Raw genomic sequence first — 25,469 nt, 5'->3', positions numbered from 1 at the left:
CAAAAGAAAGTTTGATACTTCCAGGAAGCATCAGGTAGGAAGCTTCCAGGAAGGAAGAAGGTAATTGAAAAGAAAATAACTGGGAAAGTCTTTTCCCCTTCCTGACTGTATCCCTGTGATAATCTCTTCCTTGCTCCCTGTCAAGGAATAGAACAGAGAATTCTACTATCTTCCTCATCATCACCTCCACCACTCTCCAAAACACTTTAAAATTTTTAGTAGTGTATTCTAGGAGAGGCAAATAACTCACTCTTCAATTATCTTAATCTCAGTTTAAAATAAGAGTGTGAACAGTGTACTGTTTGAAGTCATTTACTACAGCAACACTTGTTTTGTTTAAGTAGGTTTCCTCTATTAATTTTGACAAATTCCAAAAAGATCTCCACTATCTGCAACACAGATTTTTTGAGTTTTGTAAGGATGGCTTCACTTAAAAGTACCAAAGGAGCATATGCAGGCACAAGTGCTGAGATTGTTTAGAAAGACCCAATTGTGTTTACATGCCACAAGCCCTTTGCTGATAAATTCTGTCACTGACACAGCCTTTTAGAGCAAGAGAGGAATTCACAGAAATTGCATTCAATTTTGTCCTCTGGAAACCCATAATGTACAAATCACGCATAGATGTGAAATCTGAGGTCCCTGCCAGCTGGTTTTATCAATCGCCTTTTGTCTTCCTTGTCTTTTCGACCACTACAAGGATTCTTTACATACAATCCTCAGGCAATGAACATCCTATCCTTAACTACAGCCATTCTCCCTGGTAATGAGATACATGACTATAATTTCCATTCACACAGTTGAGAGTGATGCAGAAAAAGGTACCAACCCAAACAGAGCATGCAGTATGGTTTGATGTCTGATGGAATGGCTTCAACTCAATTCAATAAACTTATTGGCCAGTAATTCTTTTAATCTGTGCTGCATTTATTTTGTTTAAATTAATTATATTTAAACTAGATCCACAAATGGTTATGATGGTAAAGAGCTAAATTTTAGCCTTGAGTTACACCACTTACCAGTCCTAGGTCTCTTTTCCAAGGGATGAGAGAAATTGATTGCATGGAACAAGCAGAACATTGAACAGGACTGTGCCCAACCCATTCAGAAGTAAAGGCTGATGACCTAAGACTGCTTAGTTCAAGACTGCTTAGTTGAGGGCTCAGACACTTTTCTTTGAAGAACTCTGTGAGTTCACTACAGCTGGATTCCAAATATCTCTATGACTGCTATAGCAGTCCTTGGGGAACGTAATCCCACAGGAGAGCTCAGCTGAGTGTACTTCTAAGGACAGGCAGGCAGTCAAGTGCTTCAGCTGCAATTTCAAATATGAATTACACAAAATATTAGCACCCAGATGGCCTGTCTCTCCCAGAGTGCAGTACTTGTCCTGAAACAGAACTTCAAGCTCTTCAAGAGACTCACGCTTGAGTTCATATCAGTGCTTCAGGTTTGGGGCTGGATACTACTCCAGCTGTGAGCACAGCATTCAGGTGAACAAGCCTTTTTAAGCTTCCATTCAAATTATCCAGCTTCTTAGGTACTTAAGCATACCTGGACCCAAAAGGCTTTCACTTGAGTAACAAAGGCCCAAAAGCCACATTTAGACACAGACATCATCTAAGGCCCAGAGTTAGGGTTAGGGTTACAATCCTCATCTCGGCTGCAACAAAGCAGCAGTAACTTTACAGCCCACCACAAGCAATTTTCCACTGATGAAGCTGCAATGCATACTCTGATAATGAAGTCAGCATCTTTACACACAAACTTAATACTCCCAGCTAAATACTATGCCATTGTCCACTTTACCAACAGGACTCTTTCACAAGGTGGTCTGAATTTGGTCTTAGACACTGAGAATGAGACTCACTGCCACCTGAAATTATGTACTCATCTCAAATTATGCCTTTTGCCTAAGGTCATTATTTAGGCTTCTTTCACAACAATAATACAAATATTAGACAATAGTATTACAAGTGTCAAGCTGGAAGAGCACTTCTCAAGAAAATAAATAACTTGTCAAGAAAATAAATTCTTGAGATAGAGTTTCCCCCTCTCAACATACACAACTCCCTCAAATGAGAAAAAAGTCTAAATTGCAAGAGTCAATGTTCATCATTTCTAGGAAGAATAGGGAATAAAAATTAAATTAATATTACCTTACTAAAGTATATCCACTTGACATTTCATTTCCTGAAGGAAAACAAAAAGCACTAGGGAAGTCAACAAACTGTAAACAGTGACAAAGGACGGGACATCATGGAATTAAGTTATTAATGAATACAGCTGCCTCTGCATGCTGAATCACCATTAAAAATCTTCTCCCTCAGCAGTACATGAAGCCAAGATGTTTTTTTACCCTAATTTTCTGAACAGGGGAAAAAATGACAACAGACATAAGGATGTCACTGATTCTGAAATCGCAGCTTCACAGGGTATGAATATTTGTACAGTAATTTTTTTTGTCAACATTTTTTCATTCCTTCTAGCATAGGCAATGGACTGACAGAAAAGCACTTTCACATCTCCTTTCAAGAAAACCAGACTCAGCTACTTGAAGCAATCAGAATCAATTCTTGATACCAAAGACTTGTATTACAGTAACTTTGGAGTTAGCCAGGAGCCAGGCTAAAGGACTTTTAATGTTTAATTGTGTGGGTTCAATAGGTCTCTATATCCACCTAAACTAATATTTTCTAAACATCATAAAGACTTTTCCCTACAGAATTTTCTGGAAAGCCTCGTCTTATCTCCTTGAGAAATTTTTGCTTTTGGAGCCAATACTCTTTGATCTCAGAAGCTGAGATGCATTGGTCTCAGTCTGTGTTTTCCCCCAGCAATTACACGCTTTGAACTGATTTTAATTCTGTTTGCCAGATCACCATGTTTTTCCAACATCCTTCTTCATTCTGCTGTATATCAATCTCTGTATTTTAAAGCATGGAGATGGGAATTCATTTTTGGGTGAATGCAACATTTAAAATAGTTTCTATAAAAGCACCAGCAGCCTTTGCCTGTCAGGCAGACATTTATTTCCTAGTGAGCTCAGGGCCATAAAATCTTTTGAGAGTCCAGAGAGAAAAATACAGTACGTTTGGGGGGGCTGTTGATTTTCTGGCCTCCTCAACTGTGAGCCTTTATAGACACACAAACAATCATGAAGACAGCTTAGCAAGAGAATTGTTAGAATGCCTACAGCAACAGTATACTGAGTGAAATAGCTTGTATTCATACAGAGCTATTCTGTCTCCAAGGTTTTCAAAGAACTCCATGGTCTTTTATAATTGCTAAATAAACTGCATTCATTTGTTAGTTATTTTTTCAGAATTTGTCACTCTATTTTTTGAAGCAAAAGCAATGTAAATGTGCTGCTTGGTTTGCTACAGTTAGCTGAATTAATCTGAATCTACATAACTCAATTTATACCTAGAATTTAGCCTATTGTTTCCAAAACTTGCTGGAATCAAAAGTAAACTTTAACTGGCTGTTACAAATCACCATACTGTTCAATAGCAGGAAGAATAATGCTCTGAAATAGCAGTGAGGAAGAGAATGCTTCACACAAAAATTTTTCTTTGAAAAGCCTCAGTGCTCTTTGACCCTGATGCTGACAGGAACAAAATTTTATCTTAAAGTTTTTAGCTTGTCTCTTAAAAATCCCTTCTGCTCTGGAATGAGAGCACCAACTTTGTACACACATGCATTTGAGAAAATGAAACAAGAAGTCCCCAACATTTATACACTTGCCCCATTCCCTTGCAACTGAATATGTACAATTTTAGGAGCAATACATGAATGTCAGTTGCCATGAGTGACTGAAGCAAATTTGACTCTACATTCCCTCCAAACAGACTATGTTGTAATCACTCAGTTATTCCTTAATGTTAGTCTTCTAAGCGTTCATTCTGGTTTCACTCACCTCATTCTGCTGGATGTACCTTGTTCAGAGTGTAGCCTTGAGATCCTCCCTCATCTCCAAATTTCCCAAAACCTCTAGTTGGGAACATTACCACTGTTTAACTCTAATATCCATAAATACATTGACAGGCACAAGTTACAAGGAACACAATGCAATGATCTAGTTAAGACAAGCCAGAGAGAGAATTATTTTGCTGTTCATGAAGAGCAGCTCCACAAAGCAGTAACAAGAATGGTGGAAATAGTATCTGACCCAGTGAAGATCAGAGGGAGTTTTTCCTCCCAAGTCTGAACTTGGGTAGAATGTCAAATCACACAGATGTATTTATATGCAACACATATCATACCTCTGTGTGCACTTTTTACAGCAATAAAATATTTATGCCTTTTGCAGCTGTTTACCCATACTGCCTGGCAGGGAAATACAATTACTCTGAAGTAAGTGTCACTTAATGAGGCCAGAATGGTGCAGTTCCACAAAAATAGTTTTAATTGGAATTTCAAAGTGACAACTGGGATTTGCTCAAATCAATCTCTGAAGTCATCAGTGAAGGCAGCACATGTAATGACATATAGACGTACAGAGGAGCTTCACTAGGTTACCAATGTATTGTGCTGCCAACAGAGGAAAGCTCTTGTTATGCCAAATTTGGAACAGGGTATTCTGTTCAGCCCATCACAACTATAAGTGCTGGGACATTTTCTTCCACATTAAGCTTATTTCATGTGTATAAACTTATGTAAAATATGATGTAATATAATGTAGCCACAGTTAGAGGAGTTACACAGCTTTCATATTTTTTCAGCTTCATCCTTACACAAGAATTTAAGAGTTGTCCACGGAACCATGAGCAGATCCTAAGAGTCCCAAAGCCATACAGGCATATTTGTCCAAATTCCAGCCACAACAAATACAACTAAGACACAGTAGGGTGCTGCAAGCCCAAGTTCCCTAAACCTTATGTAACCTTTACTACTTAAATCCAAGACATGTTTTCATTTACCACCTAAAGTAGAGACAAGTTCTCTTTAATGAATTTTATAAAGAATTTTGGTGAAGACCAAAACAACCCAATCTAGCTAGAAGAAAGTAGTTTTCCATAGTACTTAATTTTAGCAACTTAACATGTAACTTCAATTGCAAAATTCACATACTTCTCACATTGTCTTCCTAGAGACATTAGTCTCGTTTTCTTTCTTATCCTCTTTTCCTCCTTGGGATAACTTCATTATACAAACACATGCCTGATTTACTTCACATAATACAATTCCAGTTGTAGGTAAAGTACTCTTGAGTTTTTCTTCTGCTCTCAGTGCGTTCTGTGGTTGCCTCAGTCACTAATTAATACATTTTCTCAATGAATCTCTAGAACAGGGAAGTAGTGGCATCTTCATTGTGCTTATGAGGAACTGTACCCTGGTGAGAGGGTGCACAAAATTGTCTTCCACATGCAGGCAACACCAAACAATTTATTTCAGAAGCAGAAATTTCACTATTTTCAGCTCAATGGGCAAAATGCACAGTGCCACTAAACATTAGCCCACAGACATCTCAGGCTGGAAAATGAAATGTGTATTTAAATGCATTTTCTGAAGAACCATATAGCAACCAGAAGTGGACAGAGTGAAACTGAAAACTTCCTAGCCTCTTCCTGCTGGAATAAGCAGTTCTTACAATAGCTAAGTTGAAAGGAATTCCAAAAAGACTACATTTAGAATTTGTTCACTATCATATACATTTTAGGCCAATAGAAATCACACAACATTCCTTTAACAAATTTTCTGCATTACTGCATTTATCAATCCAGGGATACAAGCACTGATATCTAGAGGATTCATGCTCAGATGAGTAGTGGTTACTATTTAACAGTGTCATTAAGGAACTAGTGGGAACTGTCTGAGGTAGATGTACCTGAATTACTAAAAATAAAAAAATTTTTTCCTACTGTTTCATGGACTACCAGGTTGAAAATAGAATTCTATGGCTGAAATTTCTGTGCTGCTGCCATTGCTACTACTAGAGAATTTTTCACTCTGAGGTTCCAAATATTTAGGCAGATTACAGGAGAAGTGTGACAGTACTTTTAAACAAATAATACATCCCTTGAGTATTACTCAGAGTTTGTATCCCACAGGAGAGAAGTTCAAAATGCTTGACAGTAGAAATGCTACCTGCTACTAGCAGGTAACTCAATTTCACATCCCAGGGTGACTTTAAATGCTAAAATTGCAACCCCAGTGGCTTGCTGAATTTTCAAGCTCTGTTGATGTGATACATAATCTTACAGTAAAATTCAGCTTAAAAGCCAAAAGAATAAACTATTTACTGTTTTTAATAAGAGTACTATACTGCATGTTCTGAGCTTTTTCAGAAGCGAAACTGCTTACAAATGCACCAGAGCAAAAATTCCAGAAGGCATCTTGAATGAATTTTAATTGAAAAATGTTTAATGTGATTTCACTTTAATGTTTTTTACCCCAGTACATCCAAAAGCTCATCTGACAACGCTGTGATGGGGCCTTTAAACATGACTGATTCCCTCTAAATCAGAAGATGCTCAGAAGCACCTGGTCATGTTTGGCAGTTTTCTTCCCAGTGTACCAGTACCCCTCATCTCATTTGTTTCTAGCAGGACAGACTCCTCCCTAAAGGTAACAAAAGATTGACATTTGTTCCAGGTTCAAGACTACCCATTTTGTATCACTGGATTTAAACAATCTATAGAAGTCCAGAAAAAGCAAAACCAACAGCAGCTACAGCTAGAGAAGAAAGTTTACTCTATGGAGTACATTTTTCACAATTGCCAGTCTCTGGCACAGTGTTAATATTTTGAAGTAAAATGCATAGAAATGCTCATAAAAACCCAACAGAATGAGTAGCTTTGCACTCCATGTTTATTGATAGCTATGAACTCTTGGGCAATGCTACCAAGTATTACCTAGCTACTCTTCTCATCTCTAAAGAAATTTTATTTAATGTTACCATAAAAAAAAAACCTGTGAAGCATTTAGTACTAACTTTCTGGCCTCTGCTTTTTAATAAAATTATTACCTTTTCCCCCTCTTCCTTTTCAAGTATCTCCATATGGCCATTATCAATTCCTCTGCTCAATTAAGTAAGTGCCTGCCCCATTAAAGAAGATTATACATTTAAGAGCAATTACAAAACACCATGAGATCATCAGCCACACTCATACATTAGCTAGACAATGAACATCAACCACAAGCATGAACTAATTCACACAGTTCATCTCTAGTCAAAACAGGACTAAGAACTGCATATTCATGGTTATCACAGGACACCTGACATGAAGTTTCAGATCCTAATCTTACCTCACCATAGTTAATTCAAACGTCCCTAACATTGAAATACTGACAGCTGAAATTTAGAACTCAATTTTCATGAAAACAAGCAGTCTTCTAATCTTCAAGTTCATCCCAGTACCTCCAAAAACCAGAAAAGCCAAACAGATATGGCAGGCCAAGTTCTAGGTCTCCTGTTGAAGCTAGTAGGACATCATCCTAGACTCCAACACCATACAGCTCAAACTGCACTCTGTACTAGCAGATATCTGAACTCATACATCAGAAGTTGCTGCCACCATCTCCCACCTCACAGATCTAGAAAACAGGTGAAACAGGTAATGAGACTGGTTTTTAGGCTGACAGAGAGCTCAGAATCACAAATTTTGACACCATCCAAATAGCTTGCATTTTACCTCTGAGTCAACACTTAAGTCATGGCTGACCTTATCAGGCCATAGAAACTCTTTTTACTACTTGTCCTCTGGCTGTTTTAGGACTCACAAGCTTTTCAATAAGGGTAGAATGTTTTACTAAGGCACTGCTCAATAAGGGGCTTAGAATTTGATAAAAACCAGTCCAGGCTTCAGCTCCTGGTTTTCCTTCTCCTAGTCATGTCCCTCAGAGCACTCTAAGTAACAGTGGGACTCAAATAAGCTAGAAAGAGCTAGAAGCACTGGTTCCCTCACCTTACAGCTATAGAGTCTTCTCCTTATGCTACCATAGAAGGAAAAAAACCAACTCACAGAATCCATCCATTTAGCAGCAGTTTGATACTTGTGAGTACCACTGAGTGTACTGAAGGTAGAATGACTTAAACAGCCTGAAAAATGGAGCCAAAAGGAAAGATGGGTTTGTTTTTTTTTTGGTCAGAATCCAACCTGGAACAGTCACACCAAGTAGTGGAGAACTGTAAAACCTGGAATTTGTAAACTCTTTGACTAGTAAGAGTCATGACAGATGGTCACAATCCAATCCCAGTGGCCATTAATATTTTTTTTGAAAGAAAACAACTGCTGACTGGAAAAAAAGCAGTATCATATTTACAAAAGAGACTACTGCTTGATGTTGACAGTGTGACTAAAAAAATATAAATTTTTCTGAAACTTCTAAGAAAGGGAGATAGTGCTTTGCAAGAAGTATACTTCACCACTCTGAAAATGTTAACTGAAAGACCTCCAGCTGCCCACTGCTCTTCCTATTAAAGCCAATAGTCTCATTTACCATCAACAAACCTACACTCGAAGAAAAGGAAGCAGGGAGTTGCACTGAAGTGTAAATGGACAGACCATAAAGATGAGCAATTGCAGAAATGCAAATATACACAAAGGAATTCTAGGTAAAGATTTAGAAGGAAAGTCTCTTCCCTAAAACCTCAGCAGAGCATAATTCTTTGTGCTAGAGCAAAGGAAGTCTGTCAGGAGACTGCAAGTACCTAAAGGTCTCAATGTTAATCAGTCCATTATTCAGCTGCAGGAACTTTTCTCCAAATCAAGCCAGCAGACGTTCTGTAATACCTAACCCATAATTCATCAAGCTCTTAATCTTCTAAGCCAAAACTTGTCCTCAAGCTCTGCACACAATGGGGCATGAGCCAAGGCCACAAGCTGGGCACCTACACAATCTTTTTATTATAAATATGAAGCAGAAACTCTCAGGCAGCTCCATACTGTGCAGAAGTTCATAAACACGTAATAAATTAAATATAGAGAAAAATAGTCACCAATGAGACTACAGTCCTGAACTCCAGCTTTCCAAAAAGGTATCCATCATACTGACACTGACTACACTCATAGATGTGCCTATTCTAGCAAAGCATTCACAAAGCACCCTTTTCTGAAGAAAAAAACTATTATCTAGAAACAACATGATAAATTTTCAACAGCAAAACAGATTCAATTGTTTTTTCTCATCCAGGAAATCTGTTTTGTTTCTGCACAAAATGCAGAATATTGGAGCATTTGCTGACCTAAGAAATCTCACATAGAGTTGTTTTAACCTTTCTCTGTCTTCAAGTGTTACTGCAGAAAATTTCAATATCTTTAAAAAAGCAGGGAGTGGGGGCTTTGTGGGGGAGAGAAGGGAACATGCTTTTTGTACTCACATCGCAAAGGGGATGCAGGTTGATCCTGGCCCAGCCTCAGTGGTAATGAGCCCTCAGTGGACTGCTCTCCTGAAATCACTTTTTTTACTGGATAGTATTTGGGCTTAATCACATATTCCTGTGTTTGGCCATGATGAAGATTCATCATTAATGTCTGAGATGAAAGGGGTATCATCCTGTTTTGGAAAGAGATAGAAAAGACAAAACAATGTAAGAATTAATAAATCAGACTTAGAAACTACTTGTAAAAAAATTGAAGACACATTCAACTATAGTTCAAATTCTCAAAATACAGTTTGGGAAATCTACTACCTTAGAAATAAGCACCTAATTTTCCAAGCATTTAGCACCATCATTGTCTTGTCAGCTCAAACTCCTAAGAAAGAAAGACTACAGGGATTATATAACTTTCTTTTTGACATGGCAAGAGAAATATCATGGACAGTTCAGAAAACAGGAAGGAACAGGGAAAAGCCCTGATCAAAATGAATTGCAGCTCAAATTTGTTAACACAGAGCTTTTCAGACAGGTCATTCAAACCTTATTCCATTTTTTACAATTCTCATTCCATAGAAGGTATATAAAGTAGAACCTAAACCCATCTGACTTTCCCCTTCTGTTCCCAGAAATCATTACCTTTTTCACCATATCCCTCTAGCAAAAGAGCAAAGCACTACTCCTCCTTTTTCAGATGTTTCTCATCTAATCACAAGGTTTGTGTCCCAGAGTCACATTACTTTGCCCATCCACTTTCTCTTTGCCTGCACTATTGAACATCTCTGACAAATGTCCCATAACCACAAATGTCCCATAACCACACAGCCTCCCTTAACAACAAAACAATTTTTCCTTCCTGTTAAACAAGAAGATTCCTTCAAGCTCAGGATTCTCTCACTGCTAATCCTGACTCATATGTTTAGATTCCTCCCTATGACCTCAGCTTTTCTCTGCACAAGGCCGTACCAACTTTCAACAACAATTCCCTCCTCCCCCTATCAAAAAGTCCTTGGTTATTTAGCAACCATCAGCAGTAGGAATAATTTCTTCACTAACAAACTGGCCTTCACTCTTCCAGCAATTTATAAGGCAGCAGATTGGGCAGCTCTTAGCTACATGCAATGAAACTGCAAGCTGCCTTGGGGCCCCAAGGCTGAAGAACCCCACCACCTAGCAAGTAACAAACCTACTAATAACACACCTTCTAGAGTCATAGCTAGTGCAGATCAGACTGTAATGACACACACACTTTGGAGAGTAGAATCAATTACTAACTTATAACAGTGGCTATCAGGACTACATCATCCTTTGCTCAAATGTTGAAGGCATACAGAGTGGGATGCTGTAAGCCTCCTTTACTGCATTCTCAGCTGAGAAGTACCTAACTAGTTTGGTCTTCAAAAATGGGAAAAAAGTTATGGGATTTGAAACAATCATCCCTCAGAGCCACAGTTCTGCAGGGTAAATAACTGTCCTCTGAGAATAAGTCATGGACCCTATATTACAAAGGACAGCTGAGCAGCACTTCCCCACAGAGGTGAGACTGCAGAGTTTCAGCTAAGAACTTAGATGACTACTGCATTGTTTTCTGACATGTGGAGCCTGAGCCAGCCCCTATCTCCAAAGCAATGCCTAACTCCTTGGTCATGTTATTCAAGATGCTTAGTAACTGCTGTAGCCAATGGATCTGTGGTTAGAACAAACAATGGGGTTTTGTCCTACACAGATGCTCTTTTTCTCAAACTGATCCAAGTTAACAAGAGCGTTCATTAATAGTGACATCCTAAGCCTCCTATGTAGAACAGAAACATAACTGCTCAGCTGTCTCCAAGTCAATATTTCTAATACAGTATTTACACAGTCTCATTACATTCAGTACAAGTCCTTTTGCCAGACTAAGAGAAAATACTGTATTTTCTATGTTGTCTTTAGGGTTCCTACCAGAAGATCAAAAGACAGCCTTCACTGGTAGTGGAGGTCAGGCTTGGAATCCAACACAGCCTGATAAGAAGTATGACCGAAAAACCCTCAGTCTGAGATAAAGCTGAAGTTGTTGCCTTCAGTACTGCTTACATATGAATTCAATTTCTTTGAAGAATCACTGCAATCACTCCTGCATTTGTTTTTTTCTAATGGACCCCATTTGATGCCTACACATAAGGACTTCCATTTCTGGTTTTGCATATAAAGGAGTATCTATGCTGAATGTAGAAGCAGGACTTAACAGCAGAGGTCAAAATACTAGATACAGATGCTGCCATTTAAGTGGCTGAGTGTTTTCTGTTAAGGTTAAAATCAGTTGTAAAGCATTACAGAATCCCAGAATGGTTAACGTTGCACGGGACCACTGGTGGGGTCAAACTCTGCTCAAACAGGGTCTTCCTAATGATCTCTGATTAGCAGTCCCCTAATTACCTTTGCTGCCCTCTGCTCAAACCCACTCCCAGAGCTCCATATTTCTTTTGTCCTGAGGAGCCAGGACTGGACTCAGCACTGCAGATGTGCCTCACCAGGGCTGGGCAGAGGGGCAGGATCAGCTCCCTTGACCTGCTGGCACTGCCCTCCTAATGCACCCCAGGATTCCATTGGCCTTCCTGGCCACAAGGGCTCACTGCTGGCTCATGGATGGCTTGCTGTCCACCAGGACCCCCAGGTCCTTTTCCACAGAGCTGCTTTCCAGCAGGTCAGATCCCAGCCTCTACTGGTACAGGACTCTTCATTTGCCTTTGAACTTCAGACAGTTCTTCTCTGCCCATCCTCCAGCCTGTCAGGATCCTTCTGTACAGCACCCTGGGGTATAGGCCAGAGATATCTTCCCAGTTTTGTGTCATCAGTGAACTTGCTGAGGAGGCATCTACCCCTTCATCCAGGTCATTGATGAATGAGTGAACAATATGGGACCTGGTAAAATGTTCTGCCATTCAGACAGAATGAGAACCACCTCACTGTCCACTCCTCCAATTAGCACCTCCCAGGTTTGCCTATGAGGATGTTGTGAGAGACAGTGTCGAAGAGCTTGGTGAAGTCCAGGTAGAAAATATTCATTCCTCTACCCTCATCCATCCAGGCACTCTTGTCACGGTAGAAGACAATTGGGTTGGTTGAGCATGATTTACCTTTAGTGAATCCATGCTAACTACTCCTGGTCACTTTCTGGTCTTCCATACACTTGAAGATGGCCTCCAGAACAAAGCACTCCATTATATTTCCAGAGATTGAGGTGAGGCAGTAGTTGCCTGGGGACTCCTTTTTGCCCTTCTTGAAGGCTGGGGTGACATTGCTTTCCTCTGGTACTCAAGCACCACTTCTGACTGCTATGACCTTTCAAATATGACCGTGAGTGGCCCAGCTGTGACGTCTGCCATCTTTCTCAGCCCTCATGGATGCATCCCATCGTGGCCCATGGACTTCTGGATGTCAATTTGGCCTAGGTGATTTCTAACCCGATCCTCCTTGACAAAGTGGAAGTCTTCCTTCCACCATTCCTCTTCCCTGGTGTCCCAGGTCAGAGACTCATAAGGGCTGGTCTTGTCAGTGAAGAGCGACAGACAGAAGGCATTCAGTACTTCTGCCTTCTTTGTATTCTCTGTTACCAGACTTCCCACTTAATTTAAAAACAGGCCCACATTTTCCTTAATTTCCTATTTGTTATTCATGTATTTGCTTCCTGTACTTGATATCCTTGTCCAGGTTTTTAATGGGCCTCAGCCTTCCTTGCTGCATTTCTGCGTATTCTGACAACATCTCTACTTATGTTTTAAGTGTTCTGTCCCTGCTTCCTTCCTGTGTATATCTCACTTGTGCTTGGGCATTGACAGGAATTCTGTTAATCATCCATGCAGGTCTCTTGCCCACTTTGCTCAATTTCTCACTCATCAGGATGCACCATTTTTGAGCCCAAAAAAAAATCCTTGAATACTGACCAGCTGTTGGAAGGTTTCAGCTGTCTCAGATCCTTCTTCCCTGAAGGCAAATTCCAATGATATTTGTCAAAAAAAGTCCCTGAATAGGCTAAAGTTAACTCTCTGGAAGTCCAGGGTTGCAATCTTAATTGCTGCCCCTCTTCGTTCATGTAAGATACTGAGCTCCACAATGTCCTGGTCACTGTAGCCACGGCTGCCCCGATCCTCACATGTTCAACAAGACCTTCCTTGTTTGTCCATATTAGATCTTTTTATTTTTATTTACCCTTCATCTTGCCACCCATCCAGCCTCACAGAAGCCCAACTGTTAGCTCACTAAAGTCCATCATAACACTTGTAATTATATACAAAAAAGTTAAAAATCATTTAAAAAACCCAACAAAACACAATGCCACACCAAAACCATGAACACCCTATGATGGAAGGTAAAATCTTAGCCACTAGAATTTACAAAAGTTGCCTTTTCCATCCTTCTCAGGTATTATAAATTTCTTCCTTAATTTAGTTTGCACTAAATGTTAATAAATTACTGCTAAGTCAGGTTTGTTTCCCAAGAGTGGCTTACTCAGTACAACACAGGAAAGCCATAAACTTTATCAATCCAATTCTTGAAAAGGAAAAACCTCCACATGATGTGCAAGTTGTTAATTTGTTTCAATGCAGACTAAACCACCTAATGTAAATCACCAAGCTATCTGCTTACAATAATCACACAAAACCAAAGTTAAGATTTGTCTAGACCGTTTTTCTTAAATACTTCTGCTCAGTTTGGATGAACTTGGTATATAACTGACATTAACTTAATAGACTTGACAAAATCTTTCCATTGCTGAAGTGTACGCCAGGAAGATAAACAAATGTCTAAATGCACCTTCAACAAACAAACAATATGAGAAATACTAATAAAGTTACAAGAGCACTGCAGAGGAAGAAGAAACATTTTCAGCTATCATACAAAAGAAAGCTCTCCTGCTTGATAAACCAGAGAAAGAATGTGAGGTACCAGAATAACTCTGGCAAGCAGAAATAAGATCGACAACATTTGGCATGAAAAGCACTGTCTAGACTAAACTAAGACAAATCTCACCCAGGTTGCTTTCTTTCTTTTATTTACTCTAAGCCTGATGCTCCCATGCCTGGCTCCTAGCTAGCAACATTTTCAGAAAATATGAATTGTTAACACAACTGCTTCATGCAAACATACAAATTAATTCCTTCCTCATTACCTCCTCCCAAAGTCACAACGAAAAATCAAAAGGAGAAGAAAACCAGTGTTTTCTAAAACTATGAGATAGCAAAGAAAATATGCAGGTCAGTTCAAAAGGCATGGAAATAGAACTAACCCCCTACCCCCACATAAATTGTTAAAATTCAGTTGCTAGTTCAGCCTGAACTTTGCCAGCTGTTTCCTCCTTACACTGCTTCTCTAATATATATATATATATATTTTTTTGTTTTTAAAGATACATGAAAAAGTTTCACTTCCCAGCTGATGATGAACAGATGGGATTTCGCCAAAGCCCTTTACAACATCATACCCATCATCAATCAAGGATGGCCTATTTCATAAGGTCCTACCAGTAACCAAAGATGAAAGAGAGAAGCATTCAGCTTTCCTTTATTTTTACCATTACAAAAGATGTGCAAAATATTGAATTTATGTGCAAACATGTATTTTTTGTACATATTTAAAAGTCCTGTCCCTGAAATACAATGCAAACACTGCAAAACAAGCACTGAGACCTGCCTGTCTTACAATAAAAACCCTACAATGTTGCATTAATATCTTATTTATAAAACTGCCTTGATTTACATCTTTGCAGTACATTTTTTCCCCAGGCAAAATTTTGCTAAGACAGTAGTTTAGATATTATTTAATAGTTTTCAAATAATACCATCAAGTTATTAATTCCTACTTTTTTACCACCTAAAGAGTTAGAATATTATTTACAATACAAAAAATATCTTCTTCGACTATCATCAAATTGATTTGGTTTGTAAATGAGGTAATACAACAAATACAACAAATTTTAATAGAGACATTTAATCTACATCAAGATATAAAGCATAAAAAGGAATTCAAAGTTGTTTATAAAGGTTCACACAGAAATGTGAAACATTAACTTTTATCCACAAGTACCAGTTTTGCCCCTCTTACATGCAATTTCTGTGGTAAAAGCCTTGTCCGAGACACTTTCAGGGATTACCTAACTCCTAAGTGTTAGCTCATAAAGCTAGCCCTGTATTTGCAGGCTCAAATGAATTGTTCATTGGTTGGATCCCACTTGCCAGCATAACCTGGTGTAAGAGCAGAACTAAAGCTCTGTGAAACAAAACTCACTGAAAAGAGCCCAACTATAACTCCATCGATGCACTTCAATTTTCACATACAACACAAACTGAAATGTGTAGATTATCAACATTGTTCCAGATCTCTAAAGAAATACACTGAGTTTTCTAGAATCACAAGCAGTGGTTGGTTTCCTAGATGTCAAAAAGCAGAAAGAGCTCTTAAGGCAAGAGAAATGTATCTCTTGGTTAAATATTCGACGCAAAGCAACACTACAGATGCTTGGTCACACAAGCTGAAGGAAGCTACAGCTCTTGCAAGTTACGCAGCAGCAGGCAAGCATTCTTCATGTAATGCAACATTCAGAGACTAAATTTGAAGAATAATCCTTCTGTAAAAATTTAAACTATAAATGGTAATTCTATCAGTAAAATAAAGGCAATGTTTGCCTACAGCATCTTTTCATTAAAAAGAGATATAAAAAGTTTGCCTCACCCTACTCCCAAAGTGCCATCAAAATACAAGTGACACCAATTAAAAAAAAAAAAAATCTTCTTATAGCATTAAGTCTTAAGTACCCCAAACCAGCATCAAAGAAAGAGTATGCATGAAGGCTAGAGAAGTCTGAGACAATGATGAACACAAACCAGCTGAGTCTAAGTCTCACAGTAGCAGCAACTCACAAACTTTTCATTTCACCACACACCAAATGAACAACTAGGAGCCAGAAATTATTTGTTACCTCATGCATGCTTTTATTAACACAACCAATGGAGCTCTTCACAAATCTAGATGAATTAATTTGACATCTGGATTATTCTATATAGATTGCAAGCCATACATATATCTTCAACTTTCCAGACACCTCTTATCAATAAAGTTCAAGGAGGCAAAAAAAGAAAAAACTCCACAACAGAAAACCTACATGCATTGCTGACTTGTTCTTGTTCCTCTGCTTTTATTGGTTAACTCATATTTTGGGGTTTTTTGTTGTTGTTTTCCAGGACGCTACACTGATAATCCTACAGTCAGGTAAGATATTTTGTCACTATCAAATCCAGCTTTTAAAAGAATGGCTGCTAATGTCACCAACACCTGTAGTAAGAAATTGCCCTCCAAGCATCCACTATGTTGCAGCACTGAGTCAAGATGAAATTTGCTAGTTAGCAGCAGACTTAATTAACCACAGCACTGTACCAGTTCAATATACTGTCTTCAGTAAATTCATGTATGTTTTTCCCTTTCCTGTTTTACGCTATATTTTCTACAGAAAAATTTTTTTTGTTTCCATAGTACTAGTGGCATGTCACACTGACACTGTGTCATAAAAAAATTACTTGGATCAAGACATTAACTAGTGATAATTTCTAATCTGTCAACTCATGAGACAGACTTCAGTATTAGAAAAGCATGTTGAAATGACAACTAAAAATGGAAACAAACTCCCCCAATGGATGTTATAAAATAAAGGCAAGTGAGCACAGCTGCTGCAAAGCAAAACCACGCATCACTAATCTACTCAAATTCTTGAGCAGGTTAAACAAGAGACAAAGAGCCCAGTAAGTTGATGTAATTTATTTGAAATTTGAAAAGAACTTTGAAGATTTATATTACAAGAGACTACTAAGAAATCTTAGATTATTAAACAGTGCTGTAAGCTTAAACTGGAACATAGCAGATTCATTTTCTTGACTATATATTAATTATAATATATCCTTTTGAAATCTGCTAACATATACATGGTTTGATAATACCTCAGTTCAGGTTAATAAGTAACTTAAAACTATCTGCAGTTTTGTTACAGTAGTTCAGAAAACCCTCCATTATTTTTTTGTCTTCTGGATTAGCAATTATATTCACACAAGATGAATATACTTACATCCTTGTCTGAATTAAGCAGAAATCTGTCATTTAGGAATATAATACCTAAATAAAATGCTAGTAAAGAACTGAAAACCTTGGCCTATATTTGATATTCTGACAGGTTAATTCATGACTATGAAAAACATAAATGCAAAGAGCAAGTAACTACCCCATCAACTTTTTGCAAAGATGCAGATCGATTAGCAATAAATGTTTCCTCACTACTGCTTGTTACATCTAGAAAATGTTTTACAAGTATGATCTTGCTGGTATAAACCAAGTTTCTCAGGAGGAGTTAGATATAAAGGAATACATCATAGGTTTATAACTTCTTTATAAATTAGACCTGTGTACAAGTAGAAAAATATACAACCCTCCAAGAAAATTAATGGTGGCTAGACAAGAAGAGACAAAGACTCTGAGGACCTGGACTGCAGAGGAACTGAGCACTGATGAACAGGACAGTGTGCATCAGAAGCAACCAGCACGTGTCACAGACATTAAGTGATGTCTATGATGACTGCAGCCAAACAACCAAGAGACTCTCACATCACCCCAGTCAAAGTCTCCAGCGTACAAAATTAGATCAAAAGATCAAAATTGATCAAAATAAGATCAAAACTCAAAGCATTAACTGGGGTGCAAAGAGCTGAGGCAAAATAAAAAGGAAGGCTTTTAAAGGCAACAATATTCACAAAGCTAAGAGTGTCCAGAAAGTGCACAGGCAGGGAAAAGGCTGACTCTGATTCCAGAGAAAACTCTTTAGGGAATACATGAGAGAAAGACACAAAATCAAAACTGAAATTGAAAATTAACTGCAGTAAGTTCTAGACTAAAAAAAGAAATACTTTTTCCACATAATGCATAATTAGAACTATGACAAGATATAATTGATAATTATTGCTTTCAAGAATGCCAGTGTAATGGTTGATGAGAAAACCACAAATTTGATTGAGATCACAGAAAAAAAAGTCAGAAATCCTTATGCTTAAGGCTATCTGTTTCCTAACATCATAAAAACTGTAAACAGACCTTACTTTTCTCCTGGTAAAGAAATGCCAGGTGTGCAAGGTGGAGCACTTTATCCCTCTGTAATACATTCTAATTTCTAACATAAGCAACTACTAGCAGATGTATACAATACTGACTTTTCCCAAGTACTAGACACAAGAAGTGCTCATAGGAGAAAAAATTATGTCTTTGTGTTTGAGTGGGAAAATGGTTGCTGCACATTAAGAATCTTAACCACATTTACTGAAGGCTTTCTAAATTTACTTGACAAGAAGCATAATTTATGATGAGCAAGCCTTGAAAATTTCCAGATTAAATCCAGACTCCATCTTCAGTGTGTGTATTCATCAGCAGAAGCTTTTTCTGGTATATGAAATCAGCAGTAAGAAGCTCTGACAGACTGTACTGGCTACAGGATACGCTCCCTGAAACACCATAGGGGCTGCTCTTCCTAAACTACAACACAAAATTTAGCAATCCTCAAGATGGAGGGTTAGAAAAACCCCAAACCCAAAGTTTATCCAAGTCCTCCACAGCAGTCACCTAAATTCAAGTGATGAAACAATGGCAAGCTTCCTACCACATCTGGGAAGTCTGGAAATGATGCACAAGAACAGAAGTACACGTTGTGCTCTCCCCCAGAGGGTGAAAAGATTAGTGGTGAAAAGTTTTGGACATAGAAGAAATATTTGCATTAGGCCAAGAATACTTTTAACATCTATGTTTTTAAATGCATAATTACTTTCTTAGCTGAACTAGATAAACAACTCATATGATCTATTTCTTCATACCACAAAATTGAGCAATAAAGACTGTCCTTCTTATTAAGTCACCACCAAAATGGAATGCTTCCAACTGTGAGCAGAACCAGAGAAAGGGGGGACAGCAGCAAGCAGTTACACTTACTAGAAACCTAATTTTGGGGTAAAGGAGCTTCCAAAACCTTGAGACATATATACACAAATAGTCTGAACACAACATCACACAGAAAAAAGATTTTTTTTAATTAACCAAGACAGTAAACTTATGCAGGATCAGAGGGCAGCAATTTCAAAAATTGTTAGTGAATTGTAGTTTGTTGAAATTCAGCTAAATAACATGTTGTTCACTAAAAATACATATATATGAATGCATTATAAACATGTGTTCATCATCATGTATATTCATAAAAATAACATCCAGAGAAATAGCGTGGTTTTGCCTACATCCTTTTTGTGTCAGTACAAGATCCCTGATGTAAAAGGGTCACTTCAGTAGAGCTAAAGAACAGACTAAAGCTAACAGAACTGATAAAGCATTTATTCACTGCCATGACCTAAGAAATTTCTCTGCAGAGAGAACCTTGACAACAGATTAACAAAAACCAACATGCTTTATTTATACTTCTATTAGAGGTACCATAAAAAATAATCAAACTCCACCACAATGCTATTTATCAGCTTATCAAGCTTGTTTCATAATGGAGACCAGCTATGGTAAATTTCAGCTACATGACTAAACACTTTAAGGCTTAATAGGAGCACTTTAGGAGTATTTCAGTATTGGCTTAGTGTCCCAGCAACAGGAGAGATACAACATACTCCTTTTCATTCCAGACAAAGAAAGAAAAAGTAAGTTTAGTAAATCAACAGTAGCTGCCAGCGTATGTAGATCACTGCAACATTTCATATAGCTAGCAAATCTAAAAACAGCATGCAAGGAATCTAGATTTAAAAATAGACTGGTTTTTCTCATTTACTTGCTTAATTTAACACTGCCATAAAAAGACTGGTTGCTTGAAAACAGTCTTAAAATAATTATTCAGAAAGCAAACCTAGATAATATAAAGACAATAATATTTTTGTCTGACAAATGTTCATTATTTTCAGTAAAAATTACAGCGCTGAAAGTGAGGCACTCAGTAGTCCCTCTCCCCCCCCCCACCCATCCACACACTTAAATGGGCCCAACCAATCCTATGATTATAATTACTATCATAATTATGCCCTAGCTTTATCTCTAAAATAATTAAGTAAAATGTAAGATTTTCTAGTGCATTAAGGTCAAGGACAAAAGTTAAACTGTATGAAATTCTCATTTTTCCTACTGATAGTGCTCTACTGAGCCATACAGATTGCTCCAGAGACAGAGAAGTTTGCAGAGAATAGGCACACATTTTTTCTTTTTCACTTCCCCATCTGTAAAACAAAGATCTACATCACCATCCAATAAGAGACTGCAAAGATTTTAACACTGAAATGTTGGTGCACTGCTTGGTCCTTACGCAAAAGAAAACCAAACAGTTAAACTGACTTTCATACAAGCTATTTCCCAGACACTAGCATAAAATCCTGATTTCACTGAAGTCAACAGCAGAACTCTCATTTATTTCATTGCTGGCCATAATTTCATCCCAGGACTTTGTTGCTTGTCAAACACAGCTTTGCATCCTTGGACTTTAAACCCATAGATGCTACATTCAGTGGTCCTTACCCTGCCTTGGATGCCAAAGCAGAGATTCCTCGTGGTTCCTAACTCTGGTTCCTGAAACCCACATTTGTCACCCTGGAAGGCAGTGAAATGCAAACAAACTTAAAGAGCACTGTATCCCTGACTTCAGCCCATGATCAACACAGGGATAAAGTGTGTGAAAGTGATCTAATTCATTATTATAAAAATAAGTCCACCTACAGTTCAAATTCAGCTTGCAAGAAAGCAGCTATGAAGCATTTCTAACACACGGCTGAACCAACAATGTCTGGAGGAACTTGGATCTCCTATTCCAAACCACTCTGCCTACTTTAAAAAAAAAAAAATACCATGACCAAAAGCCCAGACTGCATTCCAGAGGTCTAGGAATAGCTTGTTTTCCTATTTGCAGTTGGTAAATTTGAAGTCTGTGAGGCATTCCTCTGGTTTTTTAAGGATGTCTCTGATTTCTCCTCAAAAATTCACTTTACTTCTTTCTCTACATGTAAAATTTTGATCTCTTTAGAACGACAGGCTTTGTTATACGAAATATTTTTCAGAATGACTTTTGAGAAAACGTAACTCAATACATTCCTTCTTTCTGATCCTGTCCCAGTCCTTAGTTTTGGTGAAATATACCAAGTATGTATACACAATACCAGGCATTTATTTTAAGTTGCTGAAGCTTGTGACTTACAGGCTCATGTTATACACAGGCATAACAGTAAACCACATTTCACAATACTTATTTCTTTTTCTCCCTGTTGCATAAGGGATGGTTTTTAAACATCAGCTGAATGCTGTCATTCCAACAAGTCTAAACTATAAAAAGGACATGTTATAAAGTGTTTGAAATTACATCCTTAGGGCTCAATTTAGAATCTTCTCCTCACATTCTTTTGATTTGTGTGCTTCGTTATTGAAATTGTCTGCTAGAGTTCTTTTTTCTATCCTCGTTAATGAGTTCAAAGAAATACATGCTTGAACTCCTAAATATATTAAACTTAATTTAAATTATCTTACAACATCCAGTGACTGCTCAGCAAACCAGAAAAAGCAGACTTCACTTCTGGAAATAGTACACTATTTAGCTAGGGAACTGCATGCATAATGAATCACAAAATAAACACATCTAATTAAATAATACTATCAATAAATATTTCATATGATTTCAATATTTTAAAACTGCTTATTCATCACAGTAACATAGAAACATAAAAATTAACAAATAGTTACCTTCAGTTTTTAAATTTTTTTTTTTAATATTTTCATTACATACTATTTGTGGTTTTTATTTTCTAGGGGGAAAATAAAAGAAAAAAGCAAATAATTATGCACCTTTCACAACGAAACAATTCAGATGTACAATTCATCTCTAGAAACTCATTTGTTTATGGTATGACTTGAAAGAGCATGTGTTATAACTAAGTTTATTAACTTGAAAAATTTAACTACAGCATTGCCCTCTAGAATTTTCTTATAGAATTCTGAAAATTAAAACATGGTTTCAACAGAACTGAAAAGCCATCTTTTATTTGGCCATATTTTGTGCTCCATAGAAAAGGATAAAGTTATTCTGTTACTAAAAGAGGTGTCTCAACAGCAGATCAGAATTTGTATTTTTAAATAGGATGATTGACAATAACAGCTTCCTGCCAAAACAAACAGAAAATTTACTCTTCACAATATTTGCATAGTCTAATATATGTTGAACCACAAAACTGATCAAACAACCTTATGAACATACTAAAACAGACAACCTGCAAACAAAATCCACTGAGATGGTAGGAATATAAATAAAATAGTACCATCTCAGGATCACTGATAATAGGCTGTATTTTAGAAACATTCTGTGGTGCCAGCTGGTTTGTGAATTACACAAACTCAGCAGCCTGGCTGAACTTGTTCCTCTGAACTATTGGAAACTGGCATTCCTGCCAAAGAGAATTGTTGGTTCTGCCTAAGGCAAATTCACCTCTACCTTGGTATAGCAACCAGGATGTCAGAAAAATCTGGATACTTCTAAGAAACCGACATTACACATTCCCAGGCCACTTCACTAATTTGAATCACGATGATACTGAGCACATTCTTCCTGTTTCCAGCACTTGAATGTTCCTGTAATTGGCTAGTATTTCTCAACACTTGGAGTTTTTTGGCAGGACTTACTGCTCAGTGCTATTTTTGGAAACTCCAGCAATAAATACCATAGGTACCTACTCTTATACATAATTTAATGATGAAAAGAAGTAGCTGTTTAGAATCCCTGAGCTTAACACACTACTTTTGAACAAAGAGTCAAAGATGGAACGGTTGCTACTCATCTCCAGTACTTTAAACACTACTTTGGCCTCAGCTTGTTCAAATGCCTTCCTTCTCCCAGCTGATCACATCCATGACCAAAGAGCAAACGCTCTCAGCTCCACTGTGCACAGCCAGAGTCAACAGGCAGGGTGGATGAAGGCCCTGGCTCTGCCCTTCCAGCTGACCAGAAGTGACCCAAGTCCTGTGCTCCCTCCTGCAGCCTGTCACATGGAGATTGGCTCCTGTTTAGAGCTGGGACATGGCTGAATCACCCACAGGCACTTACACCCACAGCCTGCCTTCCAGGGGAGATGCCCAGAAATGGATTGGTGCAAGATCCCGCTTCCTTGCAGCCATGGGGACATACCAGGAGCACCCTGCACACAGAGTGGCTTGTCCAACTACCCTGCTCAGGATAATGATAGGTGACTACTGATACTGTTAGGTTGGCAGATGACAATCCTCTGCTACCAGTATCAGCCTGGGACTGGGGCAAGAAACGAAACACAAGGTTGGGAGGGGGAAAAAGGCAAAAAGCTCCACACGGGAGCCACAATATACCTATGTTACTTGGCTTTGGATGCTCATAAGCACAGCTGACTTGCTGACCTTTTGGAATCCTGACAGCCTGCTGCTTCTTAGCTTACAAGAAGTTTTATCGCACACACGGAGTTTTACATACATGGAAATAGAAACTGTTACGGTAGAGTCTTGTTTTCACAATTAAAGCAACATAGTTACAGCAAAATATCTCCTGTGCATACTTGTTATCAAAGACTAGCTTTTTTTAGTTCAGCTTGACTCTTGATACAGCACAAATATACTTAACAATTAGCCAAGAAACATCCCAACTATCTTCCCTGACAGAAATGAAGATAAAATGCACCAAGCACCTGAAAAAATACCCAATTTCAAACTACAGGACACATAGCATAATTAATTGGCTGGATGCTGAGAGTATTTTGATTTTCAAAGTACCCTTAAATTTGTTCGTGCTCTCTGTTCTGTAGCTCAAAGCACAAGCTGCTGTAATTCTTACAAGTTGCTCTTGTTCTGTACTATATGAAGCTCTGTAGTTTCCCAGTTCTGAGTGCTATATCAATGGCTGTGAAATAACACACAACAGTAAAGAGAACAGTATTTTATAACAACATACCAAAGGGTAAAATTTGGGCTGTACTTCCAGCCATAACTACTTTTCCTGACTAGTGTAGTTAAGAACTTCACTTCTTAACTACAGCTTCTGTGAATGCCAAAACTTTCTGTATGAGTCTGACACAGAGTACTGCACGCAAGCTACAGTAATTTAATTTTACTAAATTATAAAACAATTTAAAAACCAATTACAATAAATATAGTGCACAACAACTGCAACTGATTTAAACTATATGGGTTATTGGGGTTTTCTGGTTTCATTTTGGTTTTTCCCCCAATAACAGGAGGGGATAGGAGGAAGAAAAGCAGAAAGGATCAGAAAAGCCAAGAGCTGACATTTGAATTTTACAATAGAGGCATATATTACTTCTTCAATTCTCTGTAACAAGTTTGACAATTAAAATTAAATGTTTTCAAAAGACAAGCACTGTAATTCACAGTTTAACTGAATCTAAAACTATTTATATGACTTTCGTAGCCCCAGCCAAAAGCAGCTATGGTTCCTCATAGCATGTGTTTAAGAGCAGATAATACTTCTGGAAGCTTGTGTCAAGCATGCTAAAAGTTGAGAAATAAGCCTTTTCTAGCAAGCACTACCATGTCAAAAAGATTTTAAGAACACACGCATACTGTTTTCTATACAGCTAGGAAAGCCAATAAATCGCTTTTGAATGACTGTAACTGCATTATAGTCTATGTACCAGGAGGATGTTGAATCAGAAGAGCAACGACTTCCGATGTGAGTCACTGGTATTTTAGAACTTCACAAATGCATTCAAGAGACACAAACCTAGGAGAGCCACACCAAATTCAACATGTCAAGGAACCTGACAACAAGTATGCTCAGAGCTTATAATCTACCCCTCTCAGCATCAAAAATTAACTCCAGCTTTGAAGCAAACTTGTAGAAATAGAAACATTTAACAAGCTTTCCCACGGTATTTTCTATCTAGAACTGTGCAGCCACCACAGACTTAACAGAAAGAAATGTGTGGCAATCAGCAGCTTTTATTGTCTCTGATTTCATTCTTTTAAGCTGGAAGAATCTCCCCCCCACCCCGTTTAATGAGAAAATAACTACTCAAGTATTTTTTTAAATGTCATTATCTAAGTAAAATGGTACTGTTTAACCACTTGTGTTAGACATGCAGTA

General features: G+C 37.9%; 1 protein-coding gene across 1 annotated transcript in view; it reads right to left on the bottom strand.

The window, feature by feature from the left end:
• Nucleotides 1-25,469, bottom strand: part of LTBP1 (latent transforming growth factor beta binding protein 1) — a 187,590-nt gene that overhangs the window by 131,093 nt on the left and 31,028 nt on the right. The window contains exon 4 of the mRNA XM_058019741.1: nucleotides 9,326-9,501. Within this exon, the coding sequence (XP_057875724.1) occupies nucleotides 9,326-9,501 (176 nt within the window). The remainder of the gene's footprint in view (nucleotides 1-9,325; nucleotides 9,502-25,469) is intronic.

The sequence above is a fragment of the Melospiza georgiana genome, chromosome 3, assembly GCF_028018845.1.
Source record: "Melospiza georgiana isolate bMelGeo1 chromosome 3, bMelGeo1.pri, whole genome shotgun sequence".
Classification (NCBI taxonomy): domain Eukaryota; kingdom Metazoa; phylum Chordata; class Aves; order Passeriformes; family Passerellidae; genus Melospiza; species Melospiza georgiana.
The sequence above is the reverse complement of the archived record's forward strand: the minus strand, read 5'-3'. Positions and strand labels throughout refer to the sequence as shown.